At 42.4% G+C, this 19835-nt stretch overlaps 1 protein-coding gene across 4 annotated transcripts in view; it reads left to right on the forward strand.

Moving 5' to 3' along the window:
* Positions 1 to 19835, forward strand: part of krit1 (KRIT1 ankyrin repeat containing) — an 88213-nt gene that overhangs the window by 6202 nt on the left and 62176 nt on the right. For 2 of the 4 annotated variants that reach the window (XM_070881312.1, XM_070881313.1), the window contains exons 2-6: positions 2194 to 2267; positions 4018 to 4174; positions 10797 to 10956; positions 14070 to 14162; positions 15778 to 15907. In XM_070881312.1, the coding sequence (XP_070737413.1) occupies positions 4073 to 4174; positions 10797 to 10956; positions 14070 to 14162; positions 15778 to 15907 (485 nt within the window). In that variant the 5' untranslated portion in view covers positions 2194 to 2267; positions 4018 to 4072. The remainder of the gene's footprint in view (positions 1 to 2193; positions 2268 to 4017; positions 4175 to 10796; positions 10957 to 14069; positions 14163 to 15777; positions 15908 to 19835) is intronic. The other 2 variants (XM_070881311.1, XM_070881314.1) reach the window with 1 other exon arrangement.

Genomic DNA, 19835 nt, shown 5'->3' on the forward strand with positions numbered 1-19835 from the left:
CTCTGTCTCCCTGCCTGGGTTCCCATCCCCCTGCCATATTAGTTTAACTCCTCCCAAACACCACTAGCAAACTCTCCCCCTAGGACATTGGTTCCGGTCCTGCCCAGGTGCAGACCGTCCGGTTTGTACTAGTCCCATCTCCCCCAGAACCGGTTCCAATGTCCCAGGAATTTGAATCCCTCCCTTCTGCACCACTGCTCAAGCCACGTATTCATCTGAGCTATCCTGCGATTCCTACTCTGACTAGCACGTGGCACTGGTAGCAATCCTGAGATTACTACTTTTGAGGTCCTACTTTTTAATTTAACTCCTAGCTCCCTAAATTCGTCTCGTAGGACCTCATCCTGTTTTTTACCTATATCGTTGGTACCTCTAGGCACCACGACAACTGGCTGTTTACCCTCCCTTTTCAGAATGTCCTGCACCCGCTCCGAGACATCCTTGACCCTTGTACCAGGGACGCAACATACCATCCTGGAGTCTCGGTTGCGGCCGCAGAAACGCCTATCTATTCCCCTTACAATTGAATCCCCTATCACTATTGCTCTCCCACTCTTTTTTTCTGCCTTTCTGTGCAGCAGAGCCAGCCACGGTGCCATAAACCTGGCTGCTGCTGCTCTCCCCTGATGAGTCATCCCCCTCAACAGTACCCAAAGCAGTGTATCTGTTTTGCAGGGGGATGACCGCAGGGGTCCCCTGCACTACCTTCCTTGCACTGCTCTTCCTGTTGGTCTTCCATTCCCTATCTGGCTGTGGACCCTTTACCTGTGGCAAGACCAACTCACTAAACGTGCTATTCACATCATTCTCAGCATTGTGCATGCTCCAGAGTGAATCCACCTGCAGCTCCAGTTCCGCAACGCGGTTCGTCAGGAGCTGGAGGCGGATACACTTCCCGCACAATAGTCTGTAGAAAGATCTTTTACTTAAATATGTTAAATGTGTCAATAAAAATTAAACTTGGAAAAAATTATCCTAACAAATATCCTGGTTAGACTTTCTAGATTTTCACATTGACAAATGTGCCCTTCTACTGTGGTTGATATTTCAAATAAAGCTCAAACAAGTCTCCAACTTTGGAGATATTAGTTACTAAAATATTGAAGATTTAGCTCCCGAGCACCTTAACGATTAAGTACACTGCATCATATGACACTGAGCCATACAGAATAGAAAGTTGCAGGATTGATTTCTGGTCTGCATTATGTTATCCTGCCACTGTTGTGGGAGAGTAGGTACCTAAATTGGCCTTTGTGTCTTGGGCTGATAAGAGGCAAAATCAGCCAAAGTTCCACTTCTTGTTCACTATCCTATTGGGTAATGAATAGTTATGGATGTTGCTTAAGGACAGGATCAGCCTGGCATATGATGCCCTTCACAATACAAAGCTTGTTAGCCCGCACATGAAGAATGCAACTTGACTGGCTGATCATACGCGTGACAGGAGGTGCTGAAGGCTGCAAGCTGTATCTTCTGGTGGGGCAAATGTGGTCTGCAGCTATTGGCAGTTCACTTCCATTGCCTTCCATCCGTGCCTCTTATTTCCCTATTCACCCTCAATCCCATTGCTTTTCAATCCCATTTGGCTTCCTACCAGCCATGCTCTTCCTTCCAGCCCCTCACTTCCATTGCTTCCCCGATCTCTTTAGGAAATATTCACTCAACCCCTAAATTCACCAGCCACCTGTAGTTGCCTCCTATCTGCCATACCTCTCCATCCACCCCAGTCACCTCGATTCTGCCACTTACCTAATATTTCCCCAGAAGTCAGGCAGCCAGTGGTTACCTCACTGTTAGCCTCCCATTAACTCCTGTTATTCTCATTGTCTTTCCCATTCCTAGCCCTTATCACCTTCCTTCAAATACCCGCACCTGCTGCTTTCATCACTTTATCCACTCCCCTCTACCCCATCATATACCTACTTGTCCCCATACTCCTAACCCTTCCTACCCCTCCGAATGTATCCCCTAGCAGCCAGAAGCCACTTCATCCTCATGTCCTGTCTTCACCATTATGTACCGCTCGCTCCCTATTGCTCCTGCCCACCACATGCAGCATGAGCTTGTTTGGGTAAGCTTGCCAGGAGAAAACACAGCTGCCTCCAATGGCAATATTGGGAGCAGTGCAGTCTCCAGAAGCAATAAAAACACCTTCTTTGCATCCTATTCAATTTACTATATTGTTGTCAACAGTTTTCAAGTTCAGGAGTGGTATGGTGAAGTAAATGAGATGATGCTTCTGCCTCTACAGCACCTGAGACCAACCAGTAAGTGCTAGTTTCTGTGGTAATGAAAAGGTGTGAGGTGGAGGTAGCTTTGCTTCCAGGTGTGCTGGCAGGCTGAGCGGCTCAGCTGCTGACACTAGCAAATCTTAGTGCTCTGATTGAGGGTTTATCCAATATGTTAAGCAACAGTGTTTAAAGAAAGAGCCCACTTCAAATTCCCAGGCTCAAAGTTTACAGGACAAGCTACCAAAGAGAAAATAAAAATGCAAATGTGTTTGCATTGCCTGGCTTCAAGGGCTGAATTGCCAAGGCACAGATCATGTGGCCACAGGGTAATTGGACACTTCTGCCTTAAAAGATATTTGTATCTAAATTGAATGACTTGGCTCCCTACCTGAGAAACTATCCTGTCCCACGTGATTTCAGCTGGATGAATCCAATTGATGTTAATAGTAACTGAATTTTGAAAATAATGGACCTGGCAAGTAGGTAGGGAGTTCCAAATTTACATATATACATCTCTCTGACATCTGTGTCTGACAGTACATTCGACTCTGGATATAATGGCCCGGAATTTGTGGTCCTGGTGACGGTGAACTGGCAGCGTATGCTGTCATATCGCTTTTGAAACTGACCACAACTTCAGGATTTAGAGCATGCGTAGCTTAATGCGGAAATCCTGAAGTTGCGGTCTGTCATTCACACTCCCTTCACAGGCTGCACGGTGCGCCTCCCGCCCCCCGCCCCCCGCCCCACAGAGCCAGCAATCATTGTAATGTCTCAAATCTTAGAAACTGACACTAACTTTGGCTCTTCCACAGTAATTATACTGTTAAATACTCCATTAAAAGTTAGACCCAAAGGGATTAGAAACATAGAAATATAGAAAATAGGTGCAGTAGTAGGCCATTCGGCCCTTCGAGCCTGCACCACCATTCGATAAGATCATGACTGATCATTAGGTGTAACAGGAGTTTTAATGACGTATTGACTACTGAACACAGATTCTGACCCTAAAAACCTAATTTTAATTTTATGCAGTGACAAATTTATCCATTTTAATAAAAATTCTATTAATCTTTAGTTCAGGTTTTTCCTTTTCCCATGTGAGAGACTCAATCTTTGGTTTGCTCTCTAACATTTTTCAAAAGTTAACATTTTAAGAGGTGTGAGAATTTTGCGTTTTGATCGGCTGCTTAGAATGGTTGTTGACCTCATAGCAGCTCTTCGCTGGGAATCCCCATTAACTTCCATTGATTTCAACTACGCATCGGAAAACCTGAAATTCTCGACACAGAGATCACAAAGCTTACTTTGGGGCCAGCGGTGAACACCTTCGCTTCGCTGCTGACAGCAAATTCTGGGCCATTGTGTTTAGAAAAGCCTGTGCTATCTTTCTTTGTAAATTTTAATTTCGATCGTGTGTGTACTGCAACACAAAAAAAGACAAAAATGCTTTAGTGGTTCATGTGGAAAATCCTTGTTAGTTAAGAGACACTATAAATACCTCGGTGAAATCAAAAGAATTGAACAAGCAGTTGATGGAAAGTTGTTTTTTTAATATAAAGAAAACATAAGATTCTTCTTAATGAATTAGATATTTTTTCCTTAGGATTTCAGGATGCTATGATTGATTTTTACTCATTGCACCACTGTGTATCGAAACCCCAAATGATGACCACCGCATTTACTATTTCTAACTGTTGCAAATTTTCCTAAAATGTAAAATGATCTTCTTGATATTATGGCCTTTTTCTGAAAAAAGAAACTCCACTTTGTTTTCTATTCACAGGTGAACTAACTGTCGTTACTAATGGTTCCAGCTAAGTAAATGGAGTGAAACAGCCATGGGCAGTCTCAATGATCCAGAAGATACATATGTTGCAGTAATTCGTCCTAAGAATGCTTCTAGTTTGAATTCCCGTGACTATCGAACAAAATCATTTGAAGTAAGCAAATAAATACTTTTAAAGTATTTCCTTAAGATGTAAAGCATTCCGAAAGTAAATACGTGCTATGGAATATGGTTTGCCATTTCTCATAATTAGCTGCAATAAGGTGGTATTGCAGCTTCAAGTCCAATGACTGAACAACAACATCTTGTATTTATATAGCTTCCTTAGCGTAGTGAAACGTCCCAAGGCGCTTCACAGGAGTATTATGAGATTTTAAAGAATTTGACACTGAGCTGCAGAAGGAAAAATTAGGACAGGTAACCAAAAGTTTGGTGAAAGAGGTATGTTTTAAGGAGGATAGAGAGGCTGAGAGATTTAGGCAGGGAATTCCAAAGCTTAGGATATAGGCAAAGGTTGGCACGGCCACCAATCATTAAGCGATTATAATCAAGGATGCTCAAAAGGGCAGAATTAGAGGAGTGCAGACATCTCAGCAGGGGTTGGGGTGTGGTGGGGGCGGGGGGCAGGGGCAGAGGCAGTTGTGGGACTAAAGGAGATTAGAGATAGGGAGGGCGAGGCCATGGAGGGATTTGAAAACAAGACTGAGAATTTTGAAATCGAGGCGTTGCTTAGCCAGAAGCCAATGTAGGTCAGCGAGCACGGGGGTGATGGATGAGCGGGACATGGTGTGAGTTAGGACACAGGCAGCCGAGTTTTGGATCACCTCTAGTTTACGTAGGGAGGCCTTCCAGGAGTGCGTTGGAATAATCAAGTCTAGAGGTAACAAAGGCGCATGGTTGAGGGCTTCAGCAGCGGATGAGCTGAGGCAAGGACGGAGACGGGCGACGTTACGGAGTTGGAGATAGGCGGTCTTAGTTTTGATACAGATATGTGATCGAAAGCTCATTTCAGGATCAAATTTGACTCCAAGGTTGCGAACAGTGTGGTTCAGCCTCAGTCAGAAGTTGGGGAGAGGGATGGAGTTGGTGGCTAGAGAACGGAGTTTGTGGCGGGAACCGAAAGCAATGGCTTCATCCTTCCCAATATTCAACTGGAGAAAATTTTTGCTCATCCAGAATTGGATGTTGGACAAGCAGTCTGACAATTTAGACACTGTGGAGGGGTCGAGAGAAGTGGTAGTGAGGTAGAGTGGGGTGTCATCAGTGTACATTTGGAAACTGACGCTGTGTTTTCGATGATGTCACCAAGGGGCAACATGTAGATGAGAAATAGGAGGGGAACAAGGATAGATCCTTGGGGGACACCAGAGGTAACGATGCGGGGGTGGGAAGAGAAGCCATTGCAGGTGATTCTCTGGCTACGATCAGATAGATAAGAATGGAAGCAGATGAGTGCAGTCCCACCCAGCTGAAGACAGATTTCTTTTTGTGGTTGTAATGGAGATTTTTTTTTGGCACTTTAATAAGTAATAGGCAGACAGGTGTACGGACGATATTTTTCACCTGTTGGCTCTGAATTGTCAGTAAATCTTGTCCTCAATTTTATACCAGACCTTAGTAAAAATACTCTAACTCTCTCAAGGCACAGTGTTTTTAAGAAAAATGCAAAGTTTAGTACACATATAGCTCTTGCAGGGAATTGCCAATATAAAAGGTAGCACATCTAACTAATCAAATAGAGTTCTTTGACAGAGTAGTGAGATGGTAAATAAATTAATTTCACACACATGGATTTTTAGAAAGTATTTGCAAAGGTTCTGAATACAAATTTATTGGGTAAAATTAAGGTCAGTGGAACTGGAGGCAACCTTGTGGCATGAATAGAAAATTAGTTGGGACGTAGGAATAGAGAGGTGGGATAAAAGCAACAGGCTTGGATGGCAAGAAAAGACAGTTAGCTCCCCCTCCCCCCACCCCAATTATCAGTGCAGGGCCCTCTGTTTTATCCATTTACTATAGGTTATTTGGGAATAGAGGTGAGTAGATCCAGTTTTGCAGTGATAGTTAGCAGGTATAGTGAATTCTGAAGGAGAGCAGAAAATTACAGAAGATCAGAGACAGATTGATTGGAAGCACAGTTCAATGTAACAAAATAATGTACATTTTGGATGTCTTCAGTTCTGATGAAAGGTACATGCTGGAAATGTCATAATCTGTCATTTCTCTCTATAGATATCTATCTGCTTTTCTTCCAGCATTTTCTGTTTTTACTTTATAAGAAAAAGTCTTCTAATTGCAAATCTTGCTGGAGAGATTTTAACTTTATACAGTGGAACTCTCTATAATCTAACCAGTTGTAATAAATTCCTGCCTTTTAAAATGATATGAGAAACAGATAATTTGTATTTAAGCAAGTTATTGAACTGGGACTGAGAACACAAAACTAGAAGGCATGAGCACAGTCACCCCACATATAATGAACATCAAATTGTTTGACTAAATACTTGCAAGTGTTCTTTTAATGCAAGGTTGACTTTATTAATGCATTCCCTGTGATAATGTAACGTCCTGAATCTCAGCAGTTTGTATCCAAATTAGATCAGTACCTTTTCCATGTTATTGTCATTCTACTTGGAATGTATAATGTCAATCATTTCTTGCGCCTTAATCTTCTTTATAAACCTCATGTGCAAAACGTTATCTGTCAACCGTGAGGGATTATGGAGTATCCTTCTCAAATTTGGCTGTCCTCAGAAATTCGTCACCATCCTCTGCCTGCTTCATGATGACATGCGAGCCGTGATTATTACCAGCAGATCCACCACAGACTCAATACAAGTGCAGACCGGGGTCAAGCAAGGTTGTGTCATTGCACCAATGTTCTTCTCAATCTCCCTCGCTGCAATGCTCCATCTCACCCTTAATAAGCTCCCCGCTGGAGTGGAGTTAATCTACAGGACAACCTCCGATGCCTCCAGCCCAGATCCAAGGTTGCTCCAATCTCTGTCATTGAAGTACAATATGCAGATGATGCTTGCGTTTGTGCATGCTCGGAGCCCGAACTCCAAACCATCGTTGACATCGTCACTGAAATGTACAAGAGTCTGGGCCTCACATTAAACATCAGTAAGACAAAGGTCCTCTTAACAATCTGCCACCACCACAAAGTACTGCTCCCTGGTTATCAAGATTCACGATGAGACCTTGGACAATGTGGAGCGCGTGAGATTGTGCTCCGCGTCCTTTGAGGGGCAGTAAGACGAATTTAGCGGCGGTGGCAGGACTTTTGCACTGGGCACAGAAAGTTCCGGCCCCAGATGTTTACCGGCCCCAATCGGGTTGCAGGGCAATTTTGCCCCCAGTCTATCTGATATGACTAATATATCCCAGACTGCAATGTGTAATAATAACATTTATATAGTGCTTTTAACGTAGTAAAATGTCCCACGGCCACAAAAGAAGAAATTAATGCAGATGACCAAATGCTTGTTTAAAGAGGTAGGTTTTAAGGAGCGTCTTAAAGGAGGAATGAGGTAGGGAGGAAGTTCCAGAGCTTAGGACCCAAACAACTGAAGGCACGGCCACCGATGGTTGAGCAGTTATAATGAGGGATGTTCAAGAGGCCAGAATTTGAGGAGCACAAACATCTTGTGGGGTTGTGAGGCTGAAAAAGATTACAGAGATTTGTAAACAAAGGTGAGAATTTTGAAATCGAGGTGTTTAACCGGGAGCCAATGTCGGTCAGAAAGCACAGGGGTGATGGGTGATTGTGACTTGGTGCGAGTTAGTACACGGGCTGCTGAATTTTGGATGACCTCAAGTTTACGTAGCATAGAATGTGGGAGGCCAGCCAGGAGTGAGTTGGAGTAGTCAAGTCTAGAGGTAACAAAGGCATGAATGAGGGTTTCAGCAGCAGAAGAGCTGAGGCAGGGGTGGAGGCGGGCAATGTTACGGAGATGAGAAAAGGCGGTTTTAGTTATGCTGAGGATATGTGGCTGAAAATCTATTTCAGGGTCAAATATGACACCAAGGTTGTGAACAGTTTTGTTCACCATCTGATTTGATGCTAAAGAGAGGGATGGAGTCAGTGGTTAGGAAACGCAGTTTGTGGCGGGGACAAAAGATGATGACTTCGGTCTTCCCAATATTTAAGTGGAGAACATTTCTGCTCATCCAGTACTGCATGTCGGACAAGCAATCTGACAATTTAGACACCAAGCAGGGGTCGCGAGAAGTGGTGCAGAGGTAGAGCTGGATGTCATCAGCGTATTGTTGAAACTGACTCTGTGTTTTCGGATGATATCGGGCAGCTTAAGATGAGAAATAAGAGGGGGCCAAGGACAGATCTTTGGGAGACACCAGAGGTAACGATGCGGGAGTGGGAAGAGAAGCCATTGCAGGAGATTCTCTGGCTATGATTAGACCCACCTAGCTGGACGTTGGTGGAGAGGCCTTGGAGGAGGATGGAGTGGTCAACTATGTCAAACGCTGCAGACAGGTCCAGAAGGACGAGGAGGGATAGTTTACCTTTGTCACACTCACAAAGGATGTCATTTGTGACTTTGATGAGAGGCGTTTCGGTACTGAGGCAGGGGCGAAAAGCAGATTGAAGGGATTCAAACATTGAATTCATGGAAAGGTGGTCACGGATTTGGGAGGCGACAACACGTTCTCGTACTTTGGACAGGAAAGGGAGGTTGGAGATGGGGCGATAGCTAGCAAGTAAAGTGGGGTCAAGGGTTGGTTTTTTGAGGCAAGGGGTGATGATAGCAGATTTGAAGGAGAGAGGCGAGGAAACGCTTCAAGGACACCCTCAAGGCCTTCTTGAAAAAGTGCAACAACCCCACCGACACCTGGGAATCTCTGGCCCAAGACTGCTCAAAGTGGAAGAGAATAATCCGGGAAGGCGCCGAACACCTAGAGTCTCTTCGCCGGGAGCAAACGGAGACCAACGCAAACAGTGGAAGGAGCGCACGACAGCCCAAGCACCACAACCAACCGGCCCTTCAACCACCATCTGCCCCACCTGTGACAGAGACTGTAGGTCCCACATTGTACTCATCAGTCACCTGAGAACTCGTTTTTAGTGTGGAAGCAAGTCATCCTCGACTCCGAGGGACTGCCTAAGAACCTGAAGAGTGAGAACCGTTAACAATGTCGACTAACATGGTCAGCAGTTTAGTGGGAATAGGGTCGAGCAAACAGGAAGTGGGCTCGTGGACAAGATGAGTTTGGAGAGACCAAGAGAGGAGCTCAAAGAGAAACTAGAGAGAGATGTGAGTTCAGGGCTAGGGCAGGTGGGAGCCTCAAATGAAGTTTAGCCCTGTGGGCTAGGTATAGGAAGGGAACTCGCAGAGGCAGCTGATCGGATGGTCTCAATCTTTGAAACAAAGAAGTCCATGAGCTCCTCACACTTGTTGATAGAGGCGAGGATGGTGGAGACGGTTAGCAGTAGAGAATAGTAGCCAGGGGTTATTTTTCAATCCAGAATGATCCTGAAATAGTGAGCAGTTTTTGTAGACAAGAGTAGGAACTGGTAATATTTTATGTGTTCGAGCCAGATCTGGCGGTGAATGGCTAAACCAATTGTCTGCCACATCCGTTCAAGTCTTGACTTGAGGGAGCGAAGATGAGGGCTGTACCAGGGGGAACGGCCAGCGTGGGAGAGAGTAATCTTTTTAATAGAGACTCGGGTATCAAAGGTGGTGGTGAGGGTGTGGTTGAGTAGATCGGTGGCTGCAGAAATGTCATTGTTAAAAGAGGGCCAAAGGTTGGACAGTTTTGAATTGATAAGTGCAATGTATTCTAGTAGCTTGGGGAAACAGCCACCAGAAACCAATATTAAACCTGGAGTGTGTACTGTGGGCAACAAGAAATAAACCAATGAATAACCTTTTCTCTGGATCATGCATACAGAAATTGCGGTCGGAGACTTCCAGTGGGCGGTTGCTTCCGACCGCAAATATTTTTACGAAAGTACTTGGTGGTCCCGAAGGAATGAACACTTCAGCTCCCAGGCCTAGATACGCAACCCAGCGCAGAGGTCCACCTATCACATCAGCATAGGTGGATCACATGGGCCGGACAGGCAATGAACATGTAGTAGTCTCATAGTAATGGTGAGTTCCATTTGTTCGAGTTCCCATTACTATTAATGAGAATACCCCCAAAAACACAGAAACACAATACATAAATTAAAAAAAACACCACATATTTAAAATTAATTGAAATTGAATTAAATTAAATGTTTTAGAAAAAAAAAATGTTTTTTTGAATTTAAAAAATAATATTTTAATAGGGTTAAAATAAACTTACTTTGATGGATAAGGTTTTTAATATAAAAATTAGTGATAAAATTTAATGTTACTATCTTTTAAAGCTCTTAAGCTGGTAAAAGCAAGCCTTACGCCTGCTTTTACCAAGTGTAAGAGTTTTAAGGACATTCGCTGGGCAGATGTTGGGCAATATCCCAAATCTCCGCCCGCGGTGGGCCTTCACTTTCGTATGCGTAGAATCTGTCAAAAGAAATTTTGACTGATCGCAAGAGCCGGGTTTCGGCACATGCGCTTTACGTGCCGAAACCCAGAACTTGCGGGGCCTCTTCGGGCGCATGTGCAAATCGTACGCACCCGGAAAGGCCGCAATTTCAAGACCAATGAGTTTCAAAAGAAGTAACATCTCATTATTCAAGTTTATTAAATTAGTATATCATATATTTTACTCTATTGTAACATACCACCTTTTGTAACATACTTCGTGTACTTGTTTTTGTCAAGATTCTGCTGCTAGAGTTGCAAAATGAAGGCAAGGAAAAAAAGAGGAAGAAAGTTTTGTTACAAACAAAACTGAAAAGGGATGAAAATAAAGGGCAGGACATTCTTGATTTTGTAGTTGAAGCTACCAAACTGACATCACCGAACAACCAAGGAGTCAAAGGTAGAACAAAAGTGCAATTTATTATACTTTGTCGCAGGAGATTTTGTTTATATTCGTACGTAGTTTGGTGTCTCCAATTGTAAAGATTCAGTAGTGGCTTTTGAAGATACTGTTTTAATTACCTCATGGCAATTATGTTAAAGATTATTTGCACCAACAATTCATGTTTGTTACTGCTGCTGATTTTATGCTTTCAAATATTGGAGAATAATTCAAATGAACTTTGTTTTATTGCAACAATTTAGAAAGAATCTGCTGCCAACAAGATTTAAATATGCAGGGTATAATTTAATTGGCACAAAACTCAGAAAAGAAGTATCCAATGAGGAGGATAGTAACAGAATTTAGGAGAACATAGACAGACTGATGAAATGGACAGACACATGGCAGATGTAATTTAACAGAGAAGTGTGAAGTGATGCATTTTGGTCGGAAGAATGTGGAGAGGCTACATAAACTAAATGATACAATTTTAAAGTGGTGCATGAACAGAGACCTGTATGCACACAATTCTTTGAAGGTGGCAGGACAAGTTGAGAAGGTTGTTTTAAAATATATATATAATATCCTTGGCTTTATTCATAGAGTACAAAAGCAAGGAAGTTATGCTGAACATTTATAAAACACTGGTTAGGCCACTGCGAGAGTATTATGTTCAATTCTGAGCACCACACTTTAGGAAGGATGTCAAGGCCTTAGAGAGAGTGCTCTATCTACATAGCCCTATAAATTTTTCCCCTTCAAGTATTTATCCAGTTCCCTTTTGAAAGTAACTTTTGATACTGCTTCCACCACCCTTTCAGGCAGTGCGTTCCAGATCACAACTTGCTATGTAAAAAAAAATGTCCTGTTGTCGCCTCTGGTTCTTTTGCCAATCACCTTATATCTGTATCTTCTGGTTACTGACCCTTCTGCCCCTGGAAACAGTTTCTCCTGATTTACTCGATCAAAACCATTCATGATTTTGAACACCTGTCTCAAATATCCCCTTAACCTTTTCTGCTTTAAGGAGAACAACCCCAGCTTCTCCAGTCAATCCACATATGCTTTTTTTTAACAGCCTTCTCAATTTTTCCTGCCACCTTCAAAGGTTTGTGTGCATGCACAACCAGGTCTCACTGGTCCTGCACTATTTAGTTTATATTGACTCTCATTCTTCCTACCAATGTGAATCACTTCACACTTCTCTGCGTCAAATCTCATCTGACATGTGTCTGCCCATTTCACCAGTCTATGGGGCAGTTTATGTGGAGAGACAGGAGAAGCTGGGGTTGTTCTTCTCAGAGCAGAAAAAGTTAAGAGAAGATTTGATAGAGGTGTTCAAAATCATGAAGGGTTTTGAAATAGTAAATAAGTAGAAACTATTTCCAGTGGCAGAAGGGTTGTTAATCAGGGGACACAGATTTTCAGTGATTGGGAAAAGAACCAAAGACGACATGCAGCGAGTTGTCGTGATCTGGAATGTACTGCCTGAAAGAGTGGTGAAAGCAGATTCAATTGTAACTTTCAAAAGGGAATTGGATAAATACTTGAAGGGAAAACATTTACAGGACTATGGGGAAAGAATAGCAGAGTGGGACTAATTGGATAGCTTTTTCAAAGAGCTGACACAGACATGATGGGCTGAATGGCGGCCTCCTGTGTTGTATGATTCTACGATATTATAATGAATGACTTGATTTATCAATTGGAAACTGGAGGAAGTATTTTGTGTTTTCCCTTCTCTTAATTGTGCAGGACAGAACACAAGCTGACAATTTGCTCTTTGCCCTCTGCTAGTGCTGCTGTACAACTGGACATGAACAGGTCCACAAGAGCAGCATGAGACATCTGGCATTCCAGTTTATTTTCTCTCCTGGTGCTGAACTTTAAGGCCTTTATTGAAACAATAAAATTCTGTTCTCTAGTCTTGCTTGAACACATTACCTTTTCACTGTTTTCGTTTTTCCTCTTCCTCTCTTGAAACAGTTGGTACTATCCCTTGAGTGGTCTCCAATAACTTGGCCAAGTGCCTTTCCTTGTGTGTTAGCATAGATGGTAACTGTCAGCAAGTCTGTTTTCATCTGATCTCCACAAAGGTGTACTTTCCAGCAGGGTTCAACAAATAGCAGTTGGGACCAGGAGCCCTAGTTGATTTGTTTTTCCTCCTTAGCCCATAGACACTAAGGCCAAATATAGCAGTTCTATCATTGCGCTGGCTGAGGTCAGTTGATGCAGCATATAGCAGTGAACTTGTGGGCAGCATGGCATAGTTACACACTGGCTTTATCAACTGAACCCTTAGAACAAGCTGAGTCTTGTTACTTATAAATTTATATCCTCTACTCCTGCTCATAATCTGCAAGAATTTTAAAGGCCTGGATTATGTCTCCTACTAGAAATCTTTCTCCAGTGAAAACAAGTTCAGCTCTTCAAATTTCTGCTCATAACTTACACTCCATGTCTTGTAATCATCCTTTCTCTGAATACTTTCCAATGCTTCAATGTTGTTTTGAAGGTTGACTACCAAAATTGCACTTTAATTTCATAGAATCATCAATGTACAGCACAGAAGGAAGTAATTTGGCTCATCTTACCTGTACCAGTTCTTTGAAAAAGTTGTACCTTTTTCCCCACTCATCTGCCCTTTCCCCACACCCTGTTTCAATATACAATAAAGTTGAAAGTGTCAACATAGTGAAAGCAGAAGATAATAACATTATATAAGAATTAGGAGCAGGAGTAGGCCATAAGGCCCCTCAAGTCTGCTCCACCATTCAATACCATGGCTGATCTTCGACCTGAAATCCACTTTCCTACTCTATCCCCATATTCCTTGATTCCTCTGGAGTCCAAAAATCTTATCTATCACAGCCTTGAAAAGGCTAAAATAGAGACTGAAACTTTTCAAAAAGTGTCTTTGAGAATGTTCATTGGGCACAATGCTACCAATTGGCCAAATTGTGGAGTTACACCATGACAAATTTGCATAGGCAAAACACATAATAAATAAAAGTTGGCACAAAGTATGACAAAAATGTGACAACAGAAAGTGAAAGCGATGTAAAATGATCAATAAGCTACAGATGTGCATCTGACTTATTCTTGTTAAATTTTTTGATTTTTTTTCTAAGGTAAACGAGTGGTGTTGATAAAAGAATTTCCTGTTCATGGGGAGAATGTTGGCAGAGCAGCTGCACTTTATGTTGTGCCAGCAGCAGTTAAAGGTAAGAAAATTGTAATGCCACAATGTCAAAGTCCATTTTTAATGTGTTTAATTACAAACTCTTGGAAACAATGAAACAGCACATCACAATTATCTTAAGTGACACTGTAAATGCGCACCTGAATTACATAGAAGATACAGCACAGAAACAGGCTATTTGGCCCAACCAGTCCATGCCGGTGTTTATGCTCCACTCGAGCCTCCTCCCATCCTTCCTCATCTGACTATCAGCATAACCCTCTATTCTCTTTTCCCTCATATACTTACCTAGCTTCCCCTTAAAAGCATCTATACATTCCACCACTCTTTGGTTAAAGATGTTTTTTCAGAATTTCCTATTTGATTTCTTGATGGCCACAGAATTGCATGTTTGTGGTCAGAGTTATGATCAGGATTTGACACACCATTTGTATGATAAATTTCGTAAGATATATAGAGCTAATTAACTATATTTTGAGAGGCAATTTGTAATGAATTGGCACCAATAAACTGGGCTCAGTTTATTAAAAAAAAGAAAGATCACTGATTGTAATCAGTAAAGGACAAGGTTGAGAAATCAAACGCGAGGGGCATGTTTCCTTTCAAAACTGTGATTTTGGGAGTAGATGCAGGAAGATTTCAACTGACATTGTTCAGGTTATGCCGTATTTCAGAGCAAAAAAGGTTATAGCACCTACCCCTGCCTGAAAGTGACTTTGTTACTGAAGAAATGAGGATAATAACTAATTTGAATGCTTGCGCCTTAGTACAGGAAACTAATTTGTTCATTATTTCATTCAATTTTGTTAATACAAGTAACTATTTAGGAGACCTTAGCCGGGATTTTCTGCTCCTGCATAAAATCAGCAGGGAGTGCTTGCTATTTTGATGAACCTGATCCATTTTCTGTGGTCAGTTTCATTTGAATAATTTTGGCAGGTTCCCAGAGGAATTCTCACCTGCACGAAGGAACCCATCTCAGGAGAAGGAAGAAAATCATTGTTGCAGGCCATGGGCACCCACAGTAACAGAATAGTCGGCTGCCTCTGGGTCAGCTGAAGAGGAATTTATTTTCAATTTTATAATTTCCCAGGTTCTCCCTCCACCCACTGTAGCAATTCTGTCTCCAGCAGCACAATGACAGGAAAAACGTGCAATGCATTTCCTGTCATTAATGTGTCATTTGATGCCTCTGTTCAAATTGAGGCAGGACATTCCCTATCACTTCTGTTTGAAAATCTTGGAAGTGGTGCAAGTTGGCATAGATGTGTAAAGAACAGTTTACAATGTTGTTTGTTGTTTGAGGATGCCTTAGTACCCTCAATTGCAAAAGTACAGTGTTCAAGTAATTTGATTGCTATGTTTACTATGGCGTGTGACAATAAAGATCTTTCTTTGTATTGGGCAGTGGTGGTTATAAAATCTGTTTATAGTTTAAAATTCAGTTCTGGTTTCAAAGATAATCCTTCCGCTTTTCAAAATCATGTTAATATGCACTGAACTATCCCTTTTTAGATGGATTGAACATCTTTTTCTTCATAACACTCACATGTCTTGATCATGATGCGCATGAATAGGCTGAGTAAAGTGCCAGTTATTACACTACTTAATTTAACTAGTGGTTCTACCATTTGCAGACAACAGCAAGATATCCTATTTCCTTGGAGCACCAAGTTTTTATTGCTTCCAGGATATTATGCGTGTGTGCAGTGAATCCAGCACTCATTTTTCGACACTCAGTGCAAAAATGTTGATTACCTTGGACAAGTAAGAAAGTTTACAATTTTTCAGCATTTACTGATGTGTAGCATTGTTTTACATGTACACACGAAGCTAGTTCCAAAAATTGGGATCAAAAATTGTGAAAATAATATATAATGGTTTACATTCCCTAACCAGTTGACCTTTGTCGGTGCTATCCTGAAACTGAATAAGAAATGTGTAAGAGCAGCCTTTGGTAACTCTCCCTATAATATTTACTTCCCTCCCTTCCAGTACCTGGCCTCTGCCCCTGATCAAGTTGTTGCTGCACGGCTGTGATCAGGAGCTTCGTATCTAGAAAATAATGGACGTGAATCTAGATTCTACCACTTCATTTTTTAAATTAGATATAGATGATTCATATGAGATTTCAAAGGGTTGAACCATTGCAAATTAATAAAATATCTATATTGGGCCAGATTTTGCTGAACAAATAATAGCATCTTATCGACGCATGCTGTTCTCAATGTATAAATTGGCCAGCAACTTGCAGCGAGGAAGAGATACGCCATAAATTAAAAATTGCCATGGGTTGTTGGCCGATTTGCGCCGCCCTGCCGTTAGCATAGCAAAAACGGTATCTTGCGCTTGCCCATTAAACTCATCACAGAAAGTTAAGTCTAGTAATTATCAATAGTGACTGCCAAACATTCTCTCTTGCCCAGAATGTAAGCAAATTATAAGTGTGGCGTCTCAGTTCTTGAGGTTGTGAATAGTTTTCGGAGATTTTAAACAATGCCACATTTTAAATTAAATTTATTTATTTCTTTGTCTTTTTTCTCTCTCTCTTAATCCAATCTTTGCCTCGCAATCTTTTTCAGTACATGATTTGGCACTGAATTCACCCACTCTAATTCACCCTCCTTCTCAGTTTATTTATTTATTTATTTCTGTTTATTTTTCAGTCCTTTACTCTCATTGGTTAAGGAGTTGTTAGACTGTTTTGTTGTTCACCAAGGTCTTGAATACCCTCGCTGCGCCATTATCAGCTCGCATATCCAGCAACTTTGCGGGCAAAATTTTTAAAAACCTAAACGTGCAATTGTAAATCTAATTAACTGGGCCCGCCCCGCTTCAGCAACATCTGGCCCATTATCATTTTTGTCAGCTATCATTCCATTGAAGTACTAATGGTTCTCCTGAGATGTTGCTCATGGTGCGACAAAGAATATGCTATTTTATAATGCTCATTGCAGAGTGTAGAAGGGCATGCCAGGAGCACTTCCAGGTGTTCCTTAAGGTGTTTGGTGAACCTACTACAGAGGGCTACCTGCACAAACATCAAAAACAGCAGGCTATAGACAGAGCTAAATAGTCCCACAATCAATGGATCAGAACAAAGCTCTAACTTTTAACACATCTTGTTGAATGGTGGTGAACAAGCATGCAACTAACAGGAAGAGGAAGAGGCTCCTTGAGCATTCACATTCTCAGCCTTGGTGGAGTCCAGAATGTGAGTGCAAGAGACAAGGCAAAAATGACGAGTGGACGATCCTACTCAGTCTTGTGGATCCTTCATCATTCCAATGTCTAGCCAATTCAGTTCTCTCCACATGACATTAAGAAATTGCTGACTACCAGGTCTTGACAGCATCCCAGGTGTAGTGCTGAAGACCTGTGCATCAGACCGAGCTGAGCCGATCCCCTAGCCAAGCCCCTTGACTAGCCAAGCTGTTCCAGTTTAGATCTAACACTGGAATCTACCTGACTATATGGAAGATTGCCCAGGCCTATCCATTCCACAAAAAACTAGATAAATCTAACCCAGCCAGTTACCTCCGAATCTGCTGCCTCTCAGTCATCAGGAAAGAGATGGAAGGAGTCATCAAGAGTATCTTCAGGTAATACCTATTTGCCAATAATTTGCTCACTGATGCTCAGTTTGGGTTTTGCCAGAATTACTTGGCCCCAGACCTCATCACAACCTTGATCTATACATGGATGCAAGAGCTGAATGCCAGAGAAGAGATGAGAGTCTGTCTGTCTTTGACTTCAAGGCTACGACTGCAGATAGAACCAAGGAGCCTCAGCAAAACTGAGGTCAATGTGGTTCAAGGAAAATACTCTTCAATGGCTGGACTTGTTCCTGACACACGGGAAGATGATTATGGTTGTCGGAGACCAGTTATCACAGCCCCAGGACATCACTGCAGGAGTTCCTCTGGAAAGCTTCCTCGGCCCAACCATCTACAACTGCTTTGTCAATGACTTTCCTTCCGTCATAAAGGTCAAAAGTGAGGCTGTTCGCTGATAATTTCCCAATGTTTAGCTCCATTCACAATTCGTCTGATAATTGAAGCAGTCCACTCCAGTCTACAACAGACTTGGGCTGACAAGCAGCAAGTAACATTTGTGCCACGTAATGGCCGTCTTGAACAAAAGAAAGCCCAGCCAACTCCCCTCGACCTTCAATAGCACCGCCATCGCCACATCCCTCACCATCAATATCCTGGGGGTTTCCATTTACCAGAAGTCATTGTAACACTTTCACTACAAGAGTAGGACAGTGGCTGGGTACTCTGCAACAATTGGCTTACCTCCTGGCCCCTCAAAGCTTCTCCACCCTATACAAGGTTCAGGTCAGGGGTGCGATGGAATACTCACCACTCACCTGGATGGGTGCAGCCACAGTAACACAAGCTCAAGACCATCGAAGGCAGAGCAGTTCATTTCATTGGTGCCCCTGCCGCAAAAGTCAATTGCCCAGAATTTGACATTGGAGGCATCTTGCAAAAATTTCTACGAAAGTACCTGTTGTTCCTGGAGTTTCAGAGACTTCTGGTCCTTGGCCTCTATGCGAAGGCCTGCGTCGAGGCCCATGGATCCCAGTAGCGCATGCACTTTGTATGCATCATTGGGATCACGTGGGCCAGCCCAACCTATTAGAGTAGGAGTATTTCCATTCATACTTAAAGTATGAATGGGAATACCCCCCAAAATACACAAGCACTTAAGATAAGTTAAAAAGAAACATCACATCTTTAAAATTAATCAAAATTGAATTGAATTAATTATTTAAAACAAAAATTTAATATATTTTTTTTTACATACTTTAAAGGGTCTAAAAATAAACTTACCTTATTTAATAGGATTTTAAATATTTAAATTATTTTTAAAAATGCATTATTCTGTCCTTTAAAAGTCTTGTGCTGATAAAAGCAGACGTATCAGTCATAAGCATTTCAAGGGCATTCATTGGGCAAATAATTCTTCACAGATCACAAGTTCCAGGTTTAGGTGCATGCATTTCGCATGCCTAAACCTGGAACTTACGGGGGCCCTACGGGTGTGTGCACAACTCGAACGTGCCAATAGAGGCCGCGAATACGGGGCCAATATCTATCCCCTCCAGCACTGGCACACTGTGAGTACAATATGTACTATCTACAGAATGCACTGCAGCAACTCACCACTTCACTGCCCTGTAATTTTTATCACCTTTAAGAAGAGCAGCAATGTTAAGGGAATACTAGTACCTCCAACTTCCACTCCAAGTCGCAAGCGATTCTGACTTGAACATAAATTGCTGTTGCTTCATCATTGCTGGGTCAGATTCCTCACATTCCTTACCTTAAACATATTGTGGGAACACAATCACCACAAGGATGGCAGTGGTTCAGGGAGAAGACCCACCAGCACCACCTCAGGGAAGAGTAGTGAATGTGTTTCGCCCATGTTGCCCATATAGAAGAACAAATTTAAAAAGAAAATGTGAGCCTGCTCACACTTCATGGCAACTGTCCCTTCTGCTTCCAGCATAGTTCGAGGTGCCAGCCCTTGTAATTGTGCTTTTCTCTCTCTTTATCATTCCACACCCTGCTCGACAGGGAATGTGTATCTGTGTTCTCTCTTCAGCCCATGGTTCTCTCCTTCCCCCCCCCCCCCAACCCCCTCTCCCACCACCCGCCCCACCCCCTCTCCTCCCCTCCCTCGC

Source organism: Pristiophorus japonicus, chromosome 5 (assembly GCF_044704955.1).
Source record: "Pristiophorus japonicus isolate sPriJap1 chromosome 5, sPriJap1.hap1, whole genome shotgun sequence".
In the NCBI taxonomy this organism is placed as follows: Eukaryota; Metazoa; Chordata; class Chondrichthyes; family Pristiophoridae; genus Pristiophorus; species Pristiophorus japonicus.